The sequence below is a fragment of the Vipera berus genome (genome assembly GCF_964194415.1).
Source record: "Vipera berus genome assembly, chromosome: 3".
Taxonomy (NCBI): Eukaryota; Metazoa; Chordata; class Lepidosauria; order Squamata; family Viperidae; genus Vipera; species Vipera berus.
In genome coordinates, this window is record NC_138204.1 from 194,813,673 (window position 1) to 194,838,208 (window position 24,536).

Below are 24,536 nucleotides of genomic sequence, written 5' to 3' on the forward strand. Positions count from 1 at the left end.
AATTCTATAGTATAGTTCAGAATTATCTTCTAGAAGCTTAATTTTGTTTTCCTTTAAAGATCTAAAACCGAAATATAAAATCAGTTTATATTTTTTTTAAAGATTCCCCTTAGTCCATCAAAAGAGCTCAGTCTTTACAAATCCCAAAAAAGAGACAACTCTAATTTTAAATCTAACTCTCGCCTTCCTTTTGTGCCAATCAAGCTTCCATCTTAATGCCTTTAAATTCTTAAATGTGTCTCCCTTTCTTCCTCCACCTCTTATTTGAATCCGAGGAGACCATCCAAATGACAGTTTTGCAAAGCAGTTGTCCCCTTTATAGTCCTTGAAATATTGCCTTAATAGCTCAGTTTTTGATATTTGATGTAATATAATTGTCATTAATTCAGTCTGGTCTTTTTCTTCTTCCATTTCCATCTGGCTTAGGTAGAAAGTAGTAGCTGATGTTGTTATCGTTTGATTAGATGGATCCTCAACGTACTGTATTTGAAGGCCTTTAATATCTTCGCTCTTAATGTTGCTTTTTTCAGGTATTGTTGTTTTTTGAGTTGTAAGTTTGGTAGTTGAAGTTAGAGTTTGGACTTCAAGGTTCTCTATAGGCTGCATTTGTTGCTCTTTGAAGTTTTCTATTTTAATGTTAGTTTCCCCTTCTATTTGTTTTTGGGTTGTCAGTTCATCATTTAAGGTCAAAGTTTGATTTGGTGGCTTTGAGTTGTCAGGTTTATTATGCAGTTTGGCTTTAATTTGCTCAGTTATTGCCAAGATTGTGTCCAATATCAGTTTATAATTGTGGTGGGATATAGTCATCCATTTTATTGGTATTTATAGCTAAGTCTTCCATGGAGGCTATTTTAATAGGAGTCAATAATTTTCCACCACCAATGTTCCTAAAAGTTGTTTTCAGTGCCAGATGTTCCCACACTTATCTTTGAAGATAGTGTCAAGGACAGCTCTGTTATTCAGTCGGCTCTCACAATAGGCAAAAGGTTTACTTGCTGTTCCAAGTTTAGCCACGAGATGTCATCAACAGCATATAGAATAAGTTGTGAAGTCCTTCCCCCCCAAATTAATATAAAGCTTTTGTATAATTAGTCCATTCTTTTTTCCTTAATTCACATCTTAAACAGAAAATAGGGTAGTAGATCCCCACCAAAAATAGGAGCTTTTTAATAAGTAGAAATAATTTTGCTTAATTTCTTTGCTTAATCAGTTTTTTTCTTTCTTTGAGGCTTTAAGGCTTAAAATGTTATTCCCCAAGTATACAAATGCCGTTTTTTCAAAAAAAAGGGGGAGGAAATTTTCAGAAAAATCCCACAGGCAGGCAGATAGGGGGATAGGAAAGGTAAGATCTCACCCAGGTCCTCCAGATTGCTTCATTGTGCTAGATGGTGCTTTTGGCTTTCAGCACGGAACGGCTTAATGGCTGATCTCTTCTTTGGGCCAAAGGAGCTGCTCCGGATTCAAGCAGAGGGCTTCCACCCTTCTGAGATCACAGGGAGGGCCTCCTTGCAGTGGTCTCCCCTCTAGGGTGACTTTCGACCCTTTTCAGGGTCCTCCAATGAAGAAGGATCAGAGGGCAGGGAGAGAGAGCTCTTCCTGTACATCTGAAAGTGCCGTGCGCACAAACCGGAAGTCAGTCTTGGACCTTTCTTTACTCCCTTGCACACCCTCAGTGACTCTCCTCCATGCCCCCATGCCCCCATATATCTGCCTGCAGGCTTGGAATTTATAACTTCCTGCCAGTTTCCCTAGTGATTTTGGTTGTAGGAAGTCAGCAGGAAGTTGCCTTGCCTAACAGCCATGGGATTCAATTAACAACAGCAACTATGACTGCATGGATTGCTGTTACTAAGTGATGAGGTCACACTTTGCAAGCATATTGATTAGCGATGGAAATTCCAGTCCCAGTTGTTGTTTTAAGGAGTAGGCAGTCTGAACAGTTATACCTTTAACTCTCTGTGTTTAAATGATAGCACACATATGCATTATTATTATTATGTTTTTAATTCCATCTTTTTAAAAATATGTGGTCAACTCAAGGTGATGAATGCAGCTAATACTTCTGCATCCTACTTTTTTCATAACAGCAACCCTGTAAGGTTATTTGGGCTGAGAGAGAGTGACTGCTCCAGAGTCACCCAGCTTAGAATTCACAGTTTCCAGGTTTTCAGATCAGCACCTTAACCACTGCATGGAACTGGCTTTAACAAATTATGCCCTGCTGCAGATCTGTTGTGATAAGATGAGAGGCCATTGCCCATATTAGCAGGTAATTTAGCTAATAAATGTCAAGAGTTGAGATGCATGAAATTATTGATACTTCTGATATTTTATAATGCAATTTTTGCTTTAAATGTTTGAGCCAACAAAAAATAATGGACTTTCAAGTGTTTTTATTGGTTTTAAATTTGAAGAATTATTTAAGAATCCTAAAAGAGTTATGGGAAGCCTGTTTGGTATAGGAATAATGCACAGGGCTAGAAAGCAGGAAACTGTGAGTTCTAGTCCTGTCTGAGTCATAAAACCACTCTTTCTCAGTCCTATGAACAATAGCAAACCACTCATGAAGTTCTTGCCAAGAAAACTTCAGAGATTATCCAGGGAATATACAGAATAATTGCAAAATAAGCTATCAATGTGAAAACTAAAATCATATTTGAAAAACAAGTCTGCTACAAAATTTAATTCAATTTGGAAAACATTTAATTCAATTTGGGGATTATAATTCTACAAATGGACATTCAAACTTTGTGTTTCTCTTAATAGAAGGCTTTAATATAGCGATTCATTATACTTGCTGTTGTTACTAGATGAATATCAAGTCAATTGTTGTAATTTTCTGAAGCTTACATTGATACAACACTTTAATATGTGGCACTAAATATTTTTTTATTTGTGTTGTTTGTAGATTTATTTTTCATTTAATTTTTTCTTTTTTATGTTTCCTGATTCTAAAATAAATAAAGACACTGAGGAAAACAGGAAAGTACAAGTACAAAATGTACAAAATTAATTAAAATCTACATCTGTTGAGATACATATTTTTTCTTAAAATATTTTCCTGGACACATTTCTCTAATACTTATATTTGAATGTAGCTTTCCTTAAAAATTTATTCTTAAATGCAGTTGTCCCAATTATACTTTTCACAGACATCTTTTTGATATAACTGTCCTAAATAGGTTGTATGCCCATTTTGTATTGCATTGTCCTGGCCATCAAGTTAGTTAATTAGTCATTCAAATAGTAGGCCCACCTGTCAAGTGGAGATACTGGATCTGCTCTATTATGTTGCTCAGTGGTGCATGGTGGTGGCAGCATCGTGCTGTGGGGGTGTTTTTCAGCAGCAGGAACTGGGAGACTGTTTGAGGGAAAGCTGAATGGAGCAAAGTACAGGGATAGCCTCGATGAAAGCCTGTTCCACAGTGCTCAGGACCTCAGATTGGACCGAAGTTTCACTTTCCAACATGACAATGATCCAAAGCACACAGCTAAGACAACACAGGAATGTCTTAGGGACAGCGTTTTGAACGTCCTAAAGTGTCCCAGGCAGAACTCTGACTTGAACCCTATTGACCATCTCTGCAGGGATCTAAAAATGACTGTCCACTGATGGTCACCATCCAACCTGACTAAGCTTGAGAGGATTTGCAAGGAAGAATGGCATAAAATCCCCTAATCCAGGTGTGCAAAGCTTGTTGCATCATACGCAAAAAAACTCGAGGCTGTAATTGCTGCCAAAAATGCTTCAACAAAGTACTGAGTGAGGGGTCTGAACACTTATGCCAATGTGATATTTCAGTTTTTTTCTTTTTAATAATTTTATAGACATTTCTAAAATTCTGTTTTCACTTTGTCATTATGGGGTACTGAGTGTAGAATAATGAGGGGAAAAAATGAATTTCAACAACTGTAGAATCAGGCTGCAGCATAACAAAATTGACCAAAGTGAGGGGAGCCTGAACAGTTTCTGAATGCACTGTATATCTAATATACAAGGTTGTATTGTAATGGAATATTTTCTAATGCTGTGCTGTACTTAGGTGATCTTAAATATAGGAAATTGCTAGTCTCTGAGCATACTTGGCCTTAATAAGCCTTGAATCCCAACCCCAGCCAAGTTCTTCTCAATGCAGCTCTACATTTTGACTTCATGACTTCTGGTTATCTCTATAGTGGTGAGAGTCATGCTGCTTTTGTAGCTGCAGGAATTGGACTCCTGTTCAAAGTCCATTTCAAATCGTCTATAGATGGGGTCTTTGAGACCTGAAGCTGTCTTACTACTATTGTCTCCATTACTGCCTGATGTACCTTTTATCTAAGAATGAATGCTTAGCCAAAGTCATGACTCTTAATGGAAACAGAATTTTTTTACATCAGGTTCATAACATAAGAAATCTTAATGATTTCCTCCTTGCCCTCTCTGAATAATTAGCTGATCAAAGGGACTTATGATTGCTCCCGGAAGGTATGACCGTTGCAGTATCCTCACAGTCATGTGATAAAAATTTGGGCACTTGGAAGCCCACCCGCACTTAGACTGCAGGGTTCTTTCAACTCCCCTCACTTGCCTGTCTCCCCCATCTATGCCCTTTGGGCCCCTGCACTCCATAACCTCTGCCACTTTCTCCTGCTGTTTACCAGGCAGCCCAGCCTGGCTTCTTGCTCCTTATGCCAGCTGTATAAGGCTTTTTTTCCTCAGGTCACACACATGGCAGTTTCCTCATGAGACCTGGAAATGATGGCCTCAAGTGACCAGCAGCAGCCTTGCAAAAGATCAGGCTAGTCATGTGGGAGAAAGAAGACAACAGTCAGTTATGAATGCAGGGGCCAGTCTGGGCGTGCCAAGAAGACTCTGAGCTACAGTATGGCACGCAGCCCAAGAGCCATGTGGTTCTGGGGTTGCTTGCTGGCCAACAAGACAGGGTGTAGGGTGGTTTTAAGGGCAGAGACTGGGGGAATACTTACAATCCCTTGGAAGAACTGAGGCTTGGAGTTAGGAGGAATCAAGCCCAGAGTGGCTTGTATTGGGGTGAGTGCTTGCCTAATGGTGGAATTTACTTAATGAAAGCAATGAGGAGTGTCAGGATTGCCATTGCCATTGTTGGGTGATGTGCTTTATGATCATATTGCTTAGCAATGGAAATTCCAGTTTGTGGTCACAAGTTGTGGACTATATGCACAGCATAGTTTTTGCATACTTGTAATTCCTTTTTCTGCCTCCTTTTTAACATAAGCTGTCATAATACACAGTTCAATTAAACTTTGTATGGTAAATTGGCATTGTGATTTATATCTGCTTCATCCATTAGCGTCTACACCAAACTGTGGTGATGCTGAATAAAGCAAATGCAATGATACAATGATGCTAATGCTGCTGTACATAAAATACAGCAATGTGTTGTCAGGCACATGTCATCAGTTACCCTCCTAGTCTCCTTGTTGCTGATTTGAAGATTTGTATGAAATAATTTAAACAAAACTTTTTATTTCTAGGTATTGGGTATAGTATTCCTTTTAGACTCTAACATTTAATACATGTAGTCCTCCGCTTACAACCCCAATTGAGCCCAAAATTTATATTGCTAAGCAAAACTTCGTAAGTAAATTGTGCCCCATTTTATGAACTTTCTTGCCACAGCTGTTAAGTAAATCACTGCAGTTGTTAAGTTGGTAACACAATTGTTAAGTGAACCTGGTTTCCCCATTGACTTTGCTTGTCAGAAGGTCACCAAAAATGATCATATGACCCCAGGACACTGCAACCGTTATAAATATGAACCAGTTGCCGAGCATCTGAATTGTGAGAAAACTGGTCATAAGTAACTTTTTCAGTGCCATTGTAACTTCGAAATGTCACTAAATGAATGATTGTAAGTTGAGGACTACCTGTATTTATAAAGAAAACTGGGATATCTTTGCAAAGATTGCTTTTCAATGCTTGACTTTTCAAAATATGAAAAAAAAATTGGACCTTAAAGATTGTTTTATATTTCTGATAGTTTATTTATTTATTTATTTATTAATGGGATTTATATCCCGCCCTATCTCCCGAGGGACTCAGGGTGGCTAACAACAACAGAACTTAAAGGTCTCTGTACAGTAAATTAAAAATAAAAATTTGAAATAAATTAAAATAAATTAAAGAATAGAGTTAGAGTTGTAAACATAATTAAAATCCCTGTCAGTCTAGGTCAGCCAGGTGGAAAAGGAGTGTTTTGAGGCCGCGATAAACCGATAAACTTTTTAATTATCTAAGTTGGGTAGCATACATATTTTGTCTCTTACTTTTATAACCTATATAAACTAATTTGAATTATGCATTAAAATTTGTTTGTTATTTATAGAAGTAATCTTATTGGATGCAGTTTATTTACTAGTACAATATTAGTAATTAAATTATACAGCTTTGTGCCAGCTATTAAATACATAGATTAGTGGAAAATGAAATGAAAATGACAAAGTATCATATGGCATTTTAAAGATTAGAAGATTTATGTTGGTTTAATCCTCGTCAGCAATCTCTCAAATTTATTACATTTACAACAAAAGAAAGCTGATATCCATTCTTTCAAAATGTTGTTCATGGATTCCAGCAAACTTGAAATGCAACATTTGATGAATTAATTTTAATTTTAAATCCGTCAGTACTACTTTAACATTTTTAAGCACTTTCAACTGCTAATGTGGTATTATTGGAGATTCCTGCATCTCAGATATCGTTGAAGTAACCAAAACCCAAGTTGGGCCCTCAAAACTTGTTTAACTTGAAAATACTGCCACTGTTATGAACTAGGGAGACCACATTCAATTTAAATTTATGAAAAATTCTCAAAGTAATAATTATGTAATAATGAAAAGTCACTAGTCCTAGTCCTAGACTGACAACGATTTGTTTAGCAACTGTTTGAAGTTACAGTGGCATTGAAAAAAGTAACACATGACAGGTCCTCAAGCTTACACCCATTGCATGATCCCTGTGGCCCCATGATTAAACTTTGGGTGCTTACCAGCCAGCGTGAAGAAGGGCAATTCAGAAATAAACCTCCGTTTGGTTATCAATGACAGACACTCACAGATACAGAACTTTTATTATACACATTAGAAAACTACAACTTTACATTACTTTTTGACATAATTGCCATTCAAATTGAGGCACTTGTCATAACGTCTTACAAATTCCTTCTGCAAAAAAAAATATTCTGCCTGGGAATGAAGCCACCCTGTGACAGCATCGTGCATTGTCATCATCGAAGTGGTGCGATGCAAGGCACTGTTCTTGGGTGTGTCTAGCGGTGTGCGGGTGAGCATTATCCTGAACCAACACCACACCAGAAGTCAGCATGCCCCAATGCTCTAGATATTAAGAACCGATTTCACAGACATTTTTGTCAATATCCTGCACGAGTTCATCGCTGACTACAGATGGGCGGCTACTTCTTGCCCCATCGTGCACGTCAGTTCGTCCATTTTTAAACATGTGACACCATTGACACGCAACACCTTCACTCATCATGTCTGGTCTGTAAACATTACACAATTCACAATGAATTGCAGCTGCCGAAAGTATTCTTTGCACACAGAAATCATATTACTGCATTCACGTTTGGTGGGATTTTCTATGGCAGGGTTCATTTTTCATTGTTCTAGCGGATGAGTCAACTGCAAAACCTTCTCCTTCCACTCCTCACTGTCTACTGAATTACTGCGCACGGCACCATAGGACAGACGTCACTATCCCCTCCTATTTCTTGCACATGCTCAAACGGAGATTTATTTCTGAATTGTCCTCGTATTTACAACAGTTGCAGCATTCCAAGGTCACATGATCACCATTTGCAACCTTCCTAGGCAAAATCATGGGGGAAGCCAAATTTACTTAACAGGCCTGTGATTCACTTAACAACTGCATTGATTCACTTAACAACTGAGGCACAAAAGGATGTAAAATCGGGTACAACGCATTGAACAACCACATTGCTTAGCAATGGAAATTCTGGTCCTGATTGTGGTCATAAGTCGAGGACTATCTTTACTACCTATTTAACTAGTTCTTTTCCAAAGAATTAAGTATTCATGAGTCTCAATATGAAAATCCAATCTATGCCGCAATAAAGCCCCAAAATTTCTCAGATGGGCCCATGTTTATCTTTAGAAAAACAAGTGATTCCAATTCTATGTATTGTTTGGAAGCATGCCCCTCTGCCCAGAACAAATTGCAAAGTAGATGTAGGTGAATAGCAAAATCTTTGTGACTGAAGGTTTGAGGCGACTAGTTGGAAACATCCTCACCAATTTGCTATGTTCATCATGACTACTATTTTGAAAATGAATCTTAAGAAAAAAATTTAAACTGATATCATGCTCTTTCTTTGCAGTCACAAAAAGAAGATACAAAAATGTATTACTTTGTTAATGGAAATGTAAATTACATTATTTCAAGTTTTATATTTGATGCTTTAGTGAACATTTAGAGTATGATTCATTTTGAGGGCTCTTGTTATATAATTTGTTTACTTGGAAATTGGAGAATATGTGGATGCCAGTTATGTAATATGAATTACAGTCATACTGAAGTTTTTCCTCACAAAACTGCCTTTCTTTGTTGGAAGCACTTGCTTGTTTTATATGTTTCAATGTACCAAAAAGAACCAAAAATGGAGAGAATACCAGTGTTCCTGTATAAACTTAATTTTGCTTAAAACGCTTCAGGTGGAATAAAATTTATTCAGGACCACTAAAGTCATCTCCCTCTTTTTTGGTGGATGTTTTTTGGGGAGGGTAATTTTAGAGATTACCTTCTTTAGCTGTATTTTTTTTAATTTTAATTCCATTTATATCCCGCCCTTCTCTGAAGACTCAGGGCGGCTTACAAGCTTAGCAATAGCCTTCATTCTATGTATATGCCTGCTTATTAGGGCTTTCACCCCCCCCCCAAGCGGCATTATTACAAAGTCAGCTTATTGCCCCCAACAATCTGGGTCCTCATTTTACCTACCTCGGAAGGATGGAAGGCTGAGTCAACCTTGAGCCTGGTGTGATGCGAACCTGCACTAATAGCAGGCAGCTGGTGTTACTTAAGGAGGCATTAGCCCACTGCTCCACCAAGGCTCTGTAAGGCTGCAGGTTGTCCTGATGCATGGTCCTGATAGATGGTATTGCTTAATCAATTGGAACCAGAGTGTGCTAACCTTGCCAGATCAAATCAGACAGGGAGATACTATCTGAAACTAGAATTCTACTAGTATGGAGGGATGCAGGGCACCATAGTGAGAGCATCCCGAAATGTTTTATCGAAGACATTCCAGTTTCAGTGTTATCTTTCATCACTCTCATGTAATATAACATGGTATGTTTTATAACTCCTCTGCATTATCTTGGTAAGAGAACAGTTGTGCGTGCCATAAAAAGAAACTTGCTTTCAACTGTCTTCAGATATTTTGGTTTCTCATTTAAAATGGACATTTTTTTTCCTGCACAAAAAAGAATACAAATTGTAAATTACTGTGATTGGTTTAACTTCCCTGCAAATAGCTCAATCACTATTTGGACAAGCTGTTAAGACATATCTAACTAAACTGGCTTCTTAAATTGCTCTTAACAGCTTTCTTTAATTTTTAAAAAAGCTTTAATGTTGGGTTAGGTGTTTTTATGTTACCATTGTCACATTGTTTTTATTTGTTAGATTTTTAAAAAATAAAGGACAATTTAACCATATGTGACAGCATTCTACAGATTAAACCTCTGTTTCCTACCAGTGCCTGTTGGTCTTTCAAACTTAATGGTTTGCCTATGTGAATTTGAAATAGCAATGAAATTCAGAAATCCATATGCAAACTGACCTTCCAGGTTTGTTCTAGTGATAGAAGCAGCATTTATAGTTGATAGAAGGGTGCTATAAGATACATTATGTATTGAATGTTGAGTTGGCTATTGGTACTACCGGAATGGACTTCTCAATTCCAATCAACACAAAAAAGTTTATAAATAAAATTGCTTGTTTTTTTAACTTTGTATTATAGAATTTGGGAGAAACAATATCCATGTTTCTTTAGAAATAGAGATATTGAGAAGGAATTGAGGAACAATGACACTTGCACCTTTTATTCTATAATATTTATTTTCAGTCTGAATTACTCCTAAGTAAAATGCATCAACATAACATTTACCAAAAACTTTATATAGGCTAACTTGTATGTGATCACAATATGTGATATTATGGAATGTGTTTAAGGAAAATGTAAGTTGAAAGGAAGCAGTGGGTGTGAGCTTGAATGGACTCCGGAGGATGGTGGAGGACGGGAGGGCCTGGAGGAGTGTTGTCCGTGGGGTCGCGATGGGTCGGACGCGACTTCGCAGCTAACAACAACAACAAAGTTGAAAGGAGCAGCTTAAATTTGCAAAAGCAAATCCCTCCTTTTAATGTATTAATGAATTTGCAATTTTTGTAACTATTAACCCTTGCTTAATCAAACTTTTTGGTAAATGTTATGATGATGCATTTTGTCAGTAATGGAGGTTAAGGGTTAATGCATAATCACATTCATTGAGTTAATATCACATTTTCATTAGCCTTCATGCAAGATTAGTGCTAAATTAGATTTATGAGAAAATAAAGAAAAGAAAGTAAAGAAAAAAGTGTGACTCTTAGTACAGAGTGCTTCCTATTTATTTTACACCATTCCCTTACAATCTATTGAAAAGAATTCTCAAGTGCTAGCCAAATTAACTGTTATATTTCGCCATTTGCAGTAGTGTGAATCAGGATATCTGTATATTGTTAGTATTTTTACAGTGTAGAAAAAATATTTAGCAGTTGCATTGCAACACTTTAGCAGCATTTATTGTTTTTGATTTATCAAAATGATTTAAACATATGATCAATGAAAAGAACTTCAGAAGGATGTATTTATTAACCCCTTATTGTAACTATGGTGACTTAGGAAATAGTGGGAACTGTGGAATTAGTGCACCTAATCTAATAATTAGGCTAGAAATGTTACAAAAAACATTTGAAAGAAAGGTTCTGTGCAAAGCCCACAGAGTATTATTTTGTAAAATAATATTAGGACTACTAGTGGATCAAGAAAGCTTACTGCTATTGTAAGGCAGAATTTCTTAAAGGTAATAAATTTATTAAAAGTAAACAGAGTAAAGCAGAAATTGAATTTTGTAATCAGAAAGAACACAAATTTTCCATAAGTGAAATGCTTCAAGCAAATTTAAAGCCCATATAAATACCAACTATCAGTGACATTACTGGGTATGGAAATTAGAAGTACTGGCTACTAGATATATAGATTTAATAAAACAAAGTGCAACAAAACTTTAGTTTTGTTCCTAGTTGTCTTGTAAGTACTTTAGAAGGTGATTTAAAGATTGTATTAATTCAAAGACAGATTTGCAACGGCAGATTGTCCTTTCAAACAATATATTAAGTTTTCTTGGAAAAGATCTTTTTAATTTTATTTTGAAAATCCCAAAAGGATGACTATGATGTATCATTGACTTATATTCTTCTATCCAGAATTCAGCAATCTCTTCAACATAGATCGTTACATATTTTCCATCAAATAGCTAAGATCTTTATACATTCTTGGGCAAGATGGCCATTTCAAATTTATAAAATTACAAGTGGTATAGAAGCAGAGGATTTAAAGAAATTTTTCTTCCTTATAATATTCAGTAATGCAAATGGTGCTGTAAGAAAATATTAGGGACAAAGATTGCATATACATAAAAACATCACAGAAGCAAAATAATGTTGATGAATCTGAAAATGTTATACAATGAGAAGCAAATTTGGATAGTTTTCTTCAGAGGAAGACTTGTTCTTCAAACTAGTAATTACAATCTCACCTGTTTTTTTTTCTTCATTCTGTCAGGAAGGAAGTTATGAGTTTATTTATTTATTTATTAATGGGATTTATATCCCGCCCTATCTCCCGAAGGACTCAGGGCGGCTAACAACAAAACATATAATAAGTACAGAAATTAAGATAAAAATAAAATTAAAATCATCTGTGCAATAAATTAAAATTAAAAACTAAAAATAAATTAAAAATTGTAAATATAATTAAAATGCCTGTCAGTCCAGGTCAGCCTGGTGGAATAGGAGTGTTTTGAGGCCGCGGCAAAAGGATTGGAGATTTTGGGCCACCCGAAGCTCAGGGGGGAGCTGATTCCATAGGACTGGCGCTCCCACAGAGAAGGCCCTCCCCCTGGGGGTCGCCAGCCGACATTGCCTAGCTGACGGTACCCTGAGGAGGCCTTCTCTGTGTGAGCGTACTGGGCGATGGGAGTTTGGTGTATGTCAGGGAGTCTGAAGAAATATCCTGTCTATCTGGCTGCATTGGTTTCTGCTATGATTTTGAAGTTGGTGGATTAAATGAATGACGCTTCTTGAAGAAGGAGCACCTTTACAGAAAATGATGAAACATTTTAGGATCATAATGCAAAATGATTCCATTGCTTTAGATTTTGTTGTAAAATTCCGTTTAAATCAGGGATGGGGAACTATGGCTCTTTCATGACTTGTGGCTCAAGAATTCTGGGAATTGAAGTCCACAAGTCCTAAAGAGGCCATAGTTTACCATCTCTGAATTAGATGAATGATGGCAAGTAAGGTAGAGCAGGATATATTTTATTTGCCATGGAGGGGGAGAAGACTAAAGGTGAAATTTGATATAAAAATGGCTGCAGCACATTTAAACTTAGGGGTGACTTTAAAAGGGGAAATAAAAGAGATTAAGTCCCCTTTTAATGGTTGGTAGCTATGATGACAAGACATAGTATTTCTTTAAATGCCAATTGCTTGAGAGCCAGTAATATTTACAGTTTTGTCTTGCTTATGGATTTCATGCAAAGATGTAGGTGGCTGCTGTGAGAAACAGAATCCTAAATTAAGATCTTTTCTCTGAACCAACAGCAATTTAATTTTTTCTTCATAGATTCATATTATTTCATCAGTTAATGAATTGATTTCATATGAATGTCCTATTTTTTCAAAAAATATATGTATTCACATATTATGCTAGTTTATGATGAATAGAAATTTAATTTACTGAATTAATTCAGATTTCTGGGTTTCTACAGTACGCTGGTCATACAAAATAGGACCCACATATCTTAGCCTGGGCTGTTGTTCAAATTTAACCAATGTGGGAATTGTCAATTACAATTCTTTCAAAAAATCCACAATTGCAAATAATATTTTGGAAAATGTATATATTTAACTGTATATTAATGTTTTAGAAAATAAAGGGGGTGGTGTGACTATGATCCAAGTATTAAGATTAATTTTCCTCTTATTTGGGATCCAAAAATTTACAGCCCTGATTTGGAAAATGAAGTGATAATGAAACCTCATGTGAACTTTAGTCAGAATGAATGGAGCGGCCATTAGGACACAGATGAAAACAGCTTTTAAGTAATAATGTTCTCATTACCTCAATCATTAATGTTAAAAATATCTTAGTAAGACATCTGAATATCTAAATCCAATGTTGGATATATTGGCTACTTTTTTAGAGTTTTTATTTTTGTTACTATTAGTAACAAAAGTAAAAATTCTAAAAAGTATTCAATATATTCAACACTGGATTTAGATATTCAGATATCTTATTATTTTTAACATTAGACATATTAGCTGTCCAATGGAGGATTTGGGGTTTTTTGGCACCTAGGTTGGGGTTCATACAATATACAATACAATAACCTTAAACCAATGTATGAAACAAAACAGAATGTCCACATGAGATATTATGCATAACATGTTAGATGTTAATTAAATACCTCATTTATTTATTTATTTATTTATTTATTTATTTATTTATTTATTTATTAATCCCATTTATATCCCGCCCTTCTCTGAAGACTCAGGGCGGCTTACAATTTAAAGCACAAATCAATGTGCTTAGCAATAGCCTTCATTCTATGTATATGCCTGCTTATTAGGGCTTTTTATTTATTTATTTATTTATTCATTCATTCATTCATTCATTCATTTATACTATTACCTAGTGTTCATGTCACAATAGTGACTCTGGGCAACATACAAAGGTAAAATCACAGATTACAGATCCAAATAATAATATCTGAGGTCAAAAACTGTAATTCCAACCAATAAAATACAATATTAACTAGCAGAGCTTGTGTATCCTCAAGCCTGAATACCTGGGTGGAATACCCAGGTCTGCAATGTCTTATAAACTCAATTTTTATCTAATTTACTGCATTCTTTGAATCTATCCTTAATACTCAAATGATAACATAATCCAACTGAGTGAAGAAGTCCTGGTTTCCTTTGTATGGCAGCTAGAGATTTGAAGAACATATCTGAGAGACTGCAATTGTTTCTACTTGTTTGACTCCAATTGTTTCTACTTGCTCAGTGTGGGCCAGCAGATTAGGTGCACTCCAGGTTCCCCCCATTCAACACTGTCCTTTTGTGATACCTAGGAAGTATGCCTTTTCTGTTGCAGCTCATACCCTTTAGAACAGCACTTCCCCCAGAGAATAAAAATGGCGCCTTCTCTGCTAGGGTTCTGGACAACTTTGAAAATCTGGCTTTGGTCTCAGGCCTGGGGTTGATGTTTATTATTTGTTAAAGGCTCATGTTTTATTTTGTTTATTTTGTTGTCCGTTGGATCACTTTAGTCTGTGCTGTCTGTCTGAATCAATATTTTAGCTGTTTTAATATTTTTTTCTAGTTTCTATATGACCCAGAGTCTACTGGAACAGCCAATAAATATAAATAAATTTCCCAACTCTTTTCAAGTCTAAATATTCCTTCAACATTTTCTAATAAAATATTTTCCTATATTTGACTGTTCTTTCTCTAATTAATCTATGCCTTTCTGCATTATTATATCCAAAACTGGGTGTAATATTCCCCGTGGGTCTTACTAACATGTGATTGGAATGCAGTCTAAAATCAGTGCAGCATATTAATATTTTCTGAAATCACATCTATTTTTGCAACTATAAAAGGCACTATCCTCATTTCTTAATTCATCTTACTAGGGCCCAAAGAAAGCTGTTGGGGAGGATGTTTTTGGGTTATATTTGCAACATGTACATATGGCGCATTTTGCTTCAGTGCATCTTTGACTCTTTGTACTCTCTTAAAGGAGGCAATATTTTGCCATCATTTTGAAACAAAAATGGCAGTATAATGGAACATAACAGTACACTACAGAATCTGTTGAACTGTAGCAAGTGTCTGTTATAAAATTAAATCCTGTCATGGACCGATCATCACCTCCTGCGGCTGGTCTTCCGTTTTGCCACCCCCCACCGTGGGGATGCGGAACCAACTAGATGGTACCGCCCCAGACGCTTAATGGACCCTCTCGGGTTCCAGGCAGCACTGGGATCCCCACCTGCCTCCGTCGCTCACAGCTCGGCGGATGCCTTAGTGGAAGCCTGGGAAAGGGCAGCCACTGAGGCACTGGACCGAGTTGTACCCCTGCGGCCCCTGACCCGGTGCAGATCCCATCGAGCTCCATGGTTCTCTGCGGAGCTCCGGGAGATGAAGCGTCGGAAACGGGGCCTAGAGAGCTGCTGGAGGTCCAGCCGATCCGAATCCGACCGGTTGCGGTTAAGAACCTATGTTAGGTCTTATCTCGCAGCGATGAGGGCAGCGAGGTGCAATTACTTCTCTGCCCTCATCGCGTCCGCAGATAATCGCCCGGCCGCCCTGTTTAGGGTGACTCGCTCCCTCCTTAATCAGGAGGTGAGGGAGGATCCCTTGCAGGGTCGTGCCGAGGAGTTTGGTCAACATCTGTCGGATAAAATCGCTCGGATTCGGACCGGTTTGGACTCCAGCTGGGCAGAGTCTGACGATCAGGACACGGGCGGTCTTGTCAATGTTATCTGGGAGGAGTTTGATTCTGTGACCCCTGATGAAGTGGACAGGATTATGGGGAGGTTGAGCTCCACCACATGTTTATTGGATCCGTGCCCTTCCTGGCTGGTTTATGCAGCCAGGGAGAGGACACGAGGCTGGTTCCAGGCGGTGATATCTGCTTCTTTGAGTGAGGGTAATTTCCCCACCGTCTTGAAGGAGGAGGTGGTGAGACCTCTCCTCAAGAAGCCTGCCTTGGACCCAGCTGTCTTGAACAACTTTCGTCCAGTCTCCAACCTTCGCTTTCTTGCGAAGGTTGTTGAGAGTGTGGTGGCGCATCAGCTCCCTCTGGTCCTGGATGAAGCGGATTATCTGGACCCGTACCAATCGGGTTTCAGGCCCGGGTACAGCACGGAGACGGCATTGGTCGCTCTGGTGAATGATCTCTGGAGGGCCCGGGATAGGGGATATTCCTCTGTCCTGGTCCTATTAGACCTCTCGGCGGCTTTCGATACCATCGACCATGGTATCCTGCTGCGGCGTCTCAGGGGATTGGGAGTGGGAGGCACAGTTCTTCGGTGGTTCTCCTCCTATCTCCTGGGACGTTCGCAGTCGGTGTTGGCAGGGGGGCAGAGATCGGCCCCTAGGTCTCTCGTTTGTGGAGTTCCTCAGGGTTCGGTTCTCTCGCCTCTCCTGTTCAACATCTACATGAAACCGCTGGGTGAGATCATTCGTGGTTTTGGAGTTGGGTATCATCAATATGCTGATGATACCCAACTTTTCATTTTGACCCCAAACCACCCCAGTGATGCCCTCGCTGTGATGTCCCGTTGCCTGGAGGCGGTTCGGGTCTGGATGGGGAGGAACAGACTTCAACTCAACCCTGACAAGACTGAGTGGCTGTACATTCCGGCATCCCGGGACATTCAAAACGTTCCATCACTTTCTATGGGGGGGTGAGTCTTTACCCCCCGTAGATAGGGCTCGCAACTTGGGAGTCCTCCTGGATGCACGGCTTACCTTAGAAGATCATGTAGTAGCCGTGACCAGGGGGGCTTTCGCACAGGTTCGCCTGGTGTGGCAGTTGCAGCCCTATCTAGACCGGGATGCCCTGTGTACGGTCACTCATGCGCTCGTGACCTCTCGTCTTGACTATTGCAATGCTCTCTACATGGGGCTTCCCTTGAAGACCACTCGGAGGCTCCAACTGGTACAGAATGCGGCCGCGAGAGTTGTCTTGGGAGTTTCCCGGTACTCCCATGTTACACCTTTGCTCCGCGAGCTGCATTGGTTACCAGTTGTCTTCCGGGTGAGGTTCAAGGTCTTAGTGATGGTTTTTAAGTCCTTACATGGCATGGGTCCGGAATACCTCGGGGACCACCTGCTGCCGGCGTCGACTCCCCTCCGCCCCGTGCGTTCCCACAGAGAGGGCCTCCTCAGGGTGCCTCCAGTCAGAGAATGTCGGCTGGTGGCCCCCAGGGGGAGGGCCTTCTCTGTGGGCGCTCCGGCTTTGTGGAACCAGCTGCCGGTTGAGCCTCCGGATGGCACCGGATCTCCGCTCCTTCCGGCGCGGGTTAAAGACCCATTTATTTGAACAAGCTGGCCTGGCCTGATGGGGAAGCACTTAGGGTTTTAATATTTATATATATTTTTTATTGTTTTTATTGTGGGCAATAATTTAATTATTTTTTAACTTTTGTACTTTTGTAGTTTTAAGATATGCCCTGTTCACCGCCCTGAGTCCTTCGGGAGAAGGGCGGTATAAAAATTTAATAAAAAAAAAAAATCCAAATTCCATTGCCATTAAATTCTTAAATCATTTTTTGGGGGATTATGTGGCAAGCACATAAAACCCCAAGAAAAGGTGCAGCTTACTTAAGAGTTGCTGAGGATACTACATGGGTGCCTGTCTGTGTGTCCTAATCATTATTTCCCCTTCATCATGTGTGCATCAGAAATTTGAAATGTTTACATCTACTGAAGTAGAAGACTTATGTTCCATTAATAGTGCATTGGGGAGTTTGTAGAATAGGAAAAATAGAGAGTCTCGATAAAGAATTATGAACTTTCCCTTTTTCCCACGTTGTTTAAATAAATACATTCAAATAAACTACAGAAATTGACAATATTTTTGTCTGTGTCTGTCTCAAATCCATAGGTGTTGCCTCATTTTTTGCAAAAATGTGAAATAAACATTTCAGACAGGAAATCAGAATTGCACAAATTTCTGTTTATAGTTTATGTGTATCAGTACTTTAGAGACATTAGAGAAAATAAATGTTTTATTTAAGATTCTTTTAAAAAGTCAAGATCATTTTATAGAACAGTATTAAGAATATATAGATTCTATAACTACTGATTTATTAGTTTTTGTTTATCATTATTATCTGACAAAACAAAACAAAAATAGTAGGGAAAATAATATTTCAGTGATTCCAATGGAATCACTAATTTTCAACATGATCAGATAAAATCATGGTCAGATAAAAGCTACATTGCAATAAATTGTCTTTTTCTGAAGTTCATAAGGTTGTAACAGTCATAGTCTCATGGGGTTTTTTTATGTTTGGCATGTAATGTGATGTTAGTAGTACCAAATCTGTAAAATCTTACATCTTACATATACAGAATACAAACACATGCACACAAACATGAACACTATCTTGCACTTATCATATATGTATATGTATATGTATATGTGTATATATATATCGGTCGTTTGGGATTTCTGCTTTTTCCAGATAACATGCTAGTGAGTAAAGCATATAAAGGCAGGATGATAGAAATGCAAAATCTATTATATCTTTGTCTATCCTTCCTTTCACCTTTCCTTTGCTGCACTATCTTGTCTGTCTGATCCTCACAGGAGACATGGACTACAGCTGGGACCATACATCTTGGCATAGCAGTGAGGCATCCCCAATGTCTTTGGTGAGACATGTGGAGCCTTACCATTTAGTTTCCTTTACCATTTCATGTTTTCTTTGTTTTATTTACATCTCAGCATGTTTTCTTCTTGTACCCTTTTTATCCCATGCCTGTAGGGGACAGTCAAAGGGGAAAAAGAAAAACTAGTGAGCAGGCAGTTTTGTCGGACTCTAACATCTTATCTGAAAGACAAAAGAAAATGGTGTGTTTTGGTGGCCAGTCTTTGGAAGAGGACTTGGAATGGTCTGAACCTCAGATTAAGGACTCTGGGGTAGACACTTGTAGTAGCACAACTCTAAATGAGGAACATAGCCATAGTGAAAAGGTATTGGCTTTGTGGTGCCTGCATTTTAATCTGCTCATTTGGTCTTTGTTTGCTCTCTGTCACTCATTAAAACAGATCAAGAATACAAAGGCAGGTCTAATCTAACATTTCTTGAGGTGCAGAAAAGAAAAACAAAACCACAATTATGGATTACATCCAAAAGTATAAGGAAGAACAAAATTATCCAGGCACTAAAAAGAAACATTGCTTTTATGGACATGCAATACTATTTTGGTGATATTATCTTTATGATTAAACAATGAGAATTATTTCTGAATTGGCGTGTTTAATTACCACTTTAATGCCCCTGGGGTTGGAAATTAAATTAATAGTTTAATTCCCAGGTTGAAAAAAATGGGAGAGGGGGAACTGTACCTATTTGGACAGAATTGTTTTTCTTTTTTCCCTTTCATTGCCATTTCATTTGTTTTGTCACCGTGACATTATCTGCATTATGGGGTAGTAGTTGTATCTGCTGTATGTGGTTTATTATTGCTCTTTCTTGCTTTCTTTTGTAGGCTATCACTGTTGCCAAATGTAATGTGCATGCTTATTTGTGTACTTGTGAGAGCATGACAGTAGTACATTATGTGACAAAGTGCTATGATTATACAAAACCAGATGTACTAAGTTTGAAATCATTGGCTAAATTTTCAGAAATACTGACATGTACTATTCTGGAACCTACAGTATGCGAAGTACCGTAAATAAAAATTAAGTGTTCAATATAACTGAGAGAAAATTTTAAATTAGTAGTTTATTTAAATGAATTTTAGAGACTGAACATGGTGGGATTTATTTTCAAGTAATATATGGCTTTTTAATTACTTAAGATCATATCTCATTTATTAACTTTTAAAGTATTTTTTTGTGTTAGATCCCCCATTCATGCTCTCTATATTCAGAAATGATGTTCACTGTTTTCAAATCCATAATGATAAGCTGAATTGGTGTTCAGTGTGTAAGTATAATTTAGGTACATTTGGGAATAGTTATTTAGGAAGATGTGAGAAATGACTTTGATAATCATAATGGAATTATCTGATTCCTATGTTTAAAAGCAGTAATAGTGTAATCATAGCTATTTCACAGTACTTAATAGTGCCAAATAAATGTGATGCTGGGATTCCTTTTCACAAATTTAATTTTGCTGGTTTTTATTTTGTTTAATGTATACTATAGCATCCTGTAACCTGGCAGCCATCCAAAGATGGAGATGGCTTAATTGGCCGAATTTTGTTAAATAAGCGCCTAAAAGATGGAAGCGTGCCTAGAGATTCAGGAGCAATGCTTGGACTTAAGGTCAGTAGTCAAAGTTTTCAGTTCAGATGCAAATATTTTTTTATTAGAAATAGTTGTTATTATTTTTTATATATCTTAACACTGTTTTTCAAAACAAAGATACTACTTACAACCAATTAATGAAAAGTGCTTAATCGTAAGAGTCCATTGGAGTTGGATGGTCAATACGTTTGAATAAATAAAGATTCTCTAGATGCTTTATTTTTTCTTGTCATAGATTTATTAAGAATTATTAATTAATAGTTACTTAAAATTAATTAAATAAAATCAAAGGACATTACAACTCTTCTCTGTGAGTTGCATTGGTAGCCAGTTTCCTTCTGGATTTATTTATGGTGCTGGTAATTATTATATAGTCCTATGTGACATAGGGCTGGATAATTTGAGGGATTAGCTCTCCATGGTTACAATTACTCACCCCATCAGGTCTGGGAGAAGGGGCATGTTACAGGTCCCGTCTACTAAGGAATATTATCTTATGGGGCCCAGGAGGAGAGCCGTGTCTGTTGCGGCACCTGCCTATGGAACATCATTCTCCACAAGGTTAGATTGGTTGTAGCCCTGTTGGCTTTCGAAAAGGGCTTGAAGACATGGGTTTGTCATCATCTCTGGGGATCCAGTGATGGTGTGGAGTCTGCAGAATGATAGTACTATTAGTAAAATAGATTGCACTCTCCTTCAGTTTGTTTTTATGGATTTTAATGCTTTTTAATTGTTCAAGTGTGTCTTAATGGTTTTTGTTCCTAATATTTTGATAATTTCTTTGTATTGTTTGGGTTTTTTTTAACTGTGTGAGCTGTCCAGTCAAATATGTGAGATACCTGTAGGTGGCAATAAAATTTGAACAAATAAATAAAATTTTAATAACATCAAATTAAAGTATTATCAATTCAAAACCTTTTTGAACCTCAAAACAGTTCAAGAAAGAATATTTGAGCAAATTTGGAGCAGGTTTGCAAGAAAAGAAGTTGGAATGCAAAGACAGAAACATTGCATGAATTCAGCTACCATAAATTTAAATGAATATAGGTTGCTCAATAACTTCATTTGATCAGTTATGTTTAGTGTGGCTTAATATAGACTAGAAATCTTGTGCATCATTTTCACATGTGGCTATATTTAGTATATTTAGCCTGAACTGCCCAAAAGTGTTGTACATAATTATTTACATATACATCAGAGATTAATTTTTTGATGATCTTTCCTTGACAATGTAGCTGAAAGCAATTGGAGAATAAAACTCAATCCTTCAAGATTGAGAAATATAGATGCTACATATGTCATGCTCTCACTTGTATGACTTTCATAAGTACATTTTACAGGGATTCAATTCCCACTAAGGGATTTGAGCCCCATTGAAAGATCATGGCTACAGATGTGTGATAACTCTTATCTGAAGAATGAAAGTTGTTATGTACTGCTCCCTGATGGTCTCTATAAGTAAAACTACCACACAAAGTATACACTTTGTAATAATGAATTCCTCCCCTCTGAGGCTAGGAAAGTCATATCAAACTTTGTAAATGAAGGCATGTACCTTATCTCTCTGGTCTGAGAGTTTAATAAAAAGGGAAAGTGGACTCAATATACCATTCTAAAGATAGTTCTTGCAATTTATTATTTTGCCTGCATCTGTCACAGTCGTTCTCCCAAGTAGCTGATATAGTTACAATCCCTATTAATTTTTGAGGTAAATAAATTGGATGACAATATATAATTTTGGGGTGATCTATTCCCAGTTTTGAAGCATTTAGTTGCTTAATATTCTGTTCTTATTTGTTGCTTCCTAACCATCATTCACATTCTTGAATAGGCAAATGAAATCCATTTCATTTTTAATGGTTGTCCACAATTTGTTGCCAATTATAATCAAAATGTTAGTGGAAAACAAAAATAAAAAATAGACATCTTTGTGGAACTTGTTGCCTTTTCAATTATTCACTGAATATTGGTAGTGTGATCCTGGTTGATCTTGCCTCTTTTGAATCAAGATTGTACATCTAGCAGTTCTCTTTGAAGTGTTGTTGATGTCTGTGTTGCAAAATCTTGAAGATTAGTTTACTATCATGTGAAATAAGTACAGTTTATTAGTAATTTGAACATTCTTTAGCACAGTACTTTTTGATATTGGAATACACATTTATACTTTTCAATCGCTTGGCCCCTGCTCACTTTTCCCTAAATATTTACAAATTGTCACTTGCACTTTAATTACTTCATCTTGCAAAGTTTAAAACACTTCTGCTAGTATTTCATCAATTCCTATACCTTGTTGTTTGCAGTATTTTCTAGGACCCATTTAACTTCACTTTTATTCAGTGGTATATATTAATTAAATTAGGGATATTTTTTCTACAGTTCTTCAATATACTCATACGGTACTATCTCTTCTGCATATGTTCTTTCTTTAATAGATATTTCTCTCTCTGCGTGTGTATAACCCTTTTTTCTCATGTTTGCACTGTGCAGGTTGCTTCCCTACAACTATAATTTAAATATTCAAAGTTAAAGTTAAAAGTTTTTTTGGAAGAAATGCTCTAGGGTTCCATTACATGCTTTTAAATATAATTTGGATTGAGTTACAGTGTTACAAACTGAATTGTTGTTGTTGTTAGTTGCGAAGTTGTGTCTGACCCATCGTGATCCCATGGACAACATTCCTCCAGGCCTTCCTGTCCTCTACCATCTTCTGGAGTCCATTTAGGCTCACGCCTACTGCTTCAGTGACTTCATCCAGCCACCTCATTCTCTGTCGTCCCCTTCTTCTCTTGCCCTCAACCTTTCCCAGCATTAGGCTCTTCTCCAGTGAGTCCTTCCTTCTCCTTAGGTGGCCAAAATATTTGAGTTTCAACTTCAGGATCTGGCCTTTTAAAGAGCAGTCAGGGTTGATCTCCTCTAGGACTGACCGGTTTGATTGTCTTGCAGTCCAAGGGACTCGCAGGAGTCTTCTCCAGCACCATAGTTCAAAGGCTTCAATTCTTTGGTGTTCAGCCTTTCTTATGGTCCAACTTTCACAGCTATACATTGCAACTTGGAAGACCGTAGCTTTGACTATACACACTTTTGTTGGCAGGGTGATGTCTCTGCTTTTTAGTGTGCTGTCTAGATTTGCCATGGCTTTCCTCCCCAGGAGCAAGCATCTTTTAATTTCTTGGCTGCAGTCCCCATCTGCGATGATCTTGGAGCCCAGGAAATCTGTCACTACCTCCATTTCTTCCCCATCTATTTGCCAGGAATTAAGAGGCCAGATGCCATGATCTTGGTTTTCTTAATGTTTCAACCCAACTTTTGCACTCTCCTTCTTCACTCGTAACAAGAGGCTCTTTAGTTCCTCTTCACTTTCTGCCATTAGAGTGGTATCATCTGCATATCTTAGGTTGTTGATATTTCTCCCAGCAATTTTAATTCCAACTTTTGATTCATCTAGCCCTGCCTTTCTCATGATGTGCTCTGCATATAAGTTAAACAGGCAGGGTGACAGTATACAGTCTTGCCGGACTCCTTTCCCAATTTTGAACCAATCAGTGGTTCCTTGTCCAGTTCTCACTGTTGCTTCTTGACCCGCATATAGGTTTTTCAAGAGACAAATAAGATGGTCTGGTACTCCCATCTCTTTAAGAACTTGCCACAGTTTGTTGTGATCCACACAATCAAATGCTTTAGCACAGTCAATGAGGAAGAAGTAGATGTTTTTCTAGAACTCCCTAGCTTTCTCCATGATCCAGCGTATGTTGGCAATTTGATCTCTAGTTCCTCTGCCTCTTTGAAATCCTCCCTGTATTTCTGGTAGTTCTTGCTCCACATATTGCTGGAGTCTAGCTTGTAGGATTTTAAGCATAACTTTACTAGTATGTGAAATGAGTGCAATGGTGTGAGTCCTTCCTTCTCCAGTGAGTCCTTAATTTCATCAAACAATTCAGTTTGTGAGACTCACTGGACTCACAAACTGAATTGTTTGATGAAATTATGCATACATTTCTAGGCATTTACATATGTCTATGCCAAAAAATGTTTTAGTTTTTGTAAGTGATACAGTAAATTTTCTCTCATCATAACAGAGGACTTGAATACAACTTACCATTTGTTTAGTTACAGTGGCACTGAAAAAAAGTGACATTACTAAGCCTCACACTT

At 37.6% G+C, this 24,536-nt stretch overlaps 1 protein-coding gene across 22 annotated transcripts in view; it reads left to right on the top strand.

Moving 5' to 3' along the window:
* Positions 1–24,536, top strand: part of RIMS2 (regulating synaptic membrane exocytosis 2) — a gene marked incomplete at both ends in the record, with an annotated part of 289,996 nt that overhangs the window by 113,220 nt on the left and 152,240 nt on the right. For 17 of the 22 annotated variants that reach the window (XM_081324264.1, XM_081324273.1, XM_081324271.1 and 14 more), the window contains 2 exons: positions 18,714–18,778; positions 20,283–20,402. In XM_081324264.1, coding sequence (XP_081180390.1) covers positions 18,714–18,778; positions 20,283–20,402 — 185 coding nt within the window. Of the gene's footprint in view, positions 1–18,713; positions 18,779–18,891; positions 19,101–20,282; positions 20,403–24,536 lie in introns of all 22 variants that reach the window. The other 5 variants (XM_081324253.1, XM_081324269.1, XM_081324274.1 and 2 more) reach the window with 1 other exon arrangement.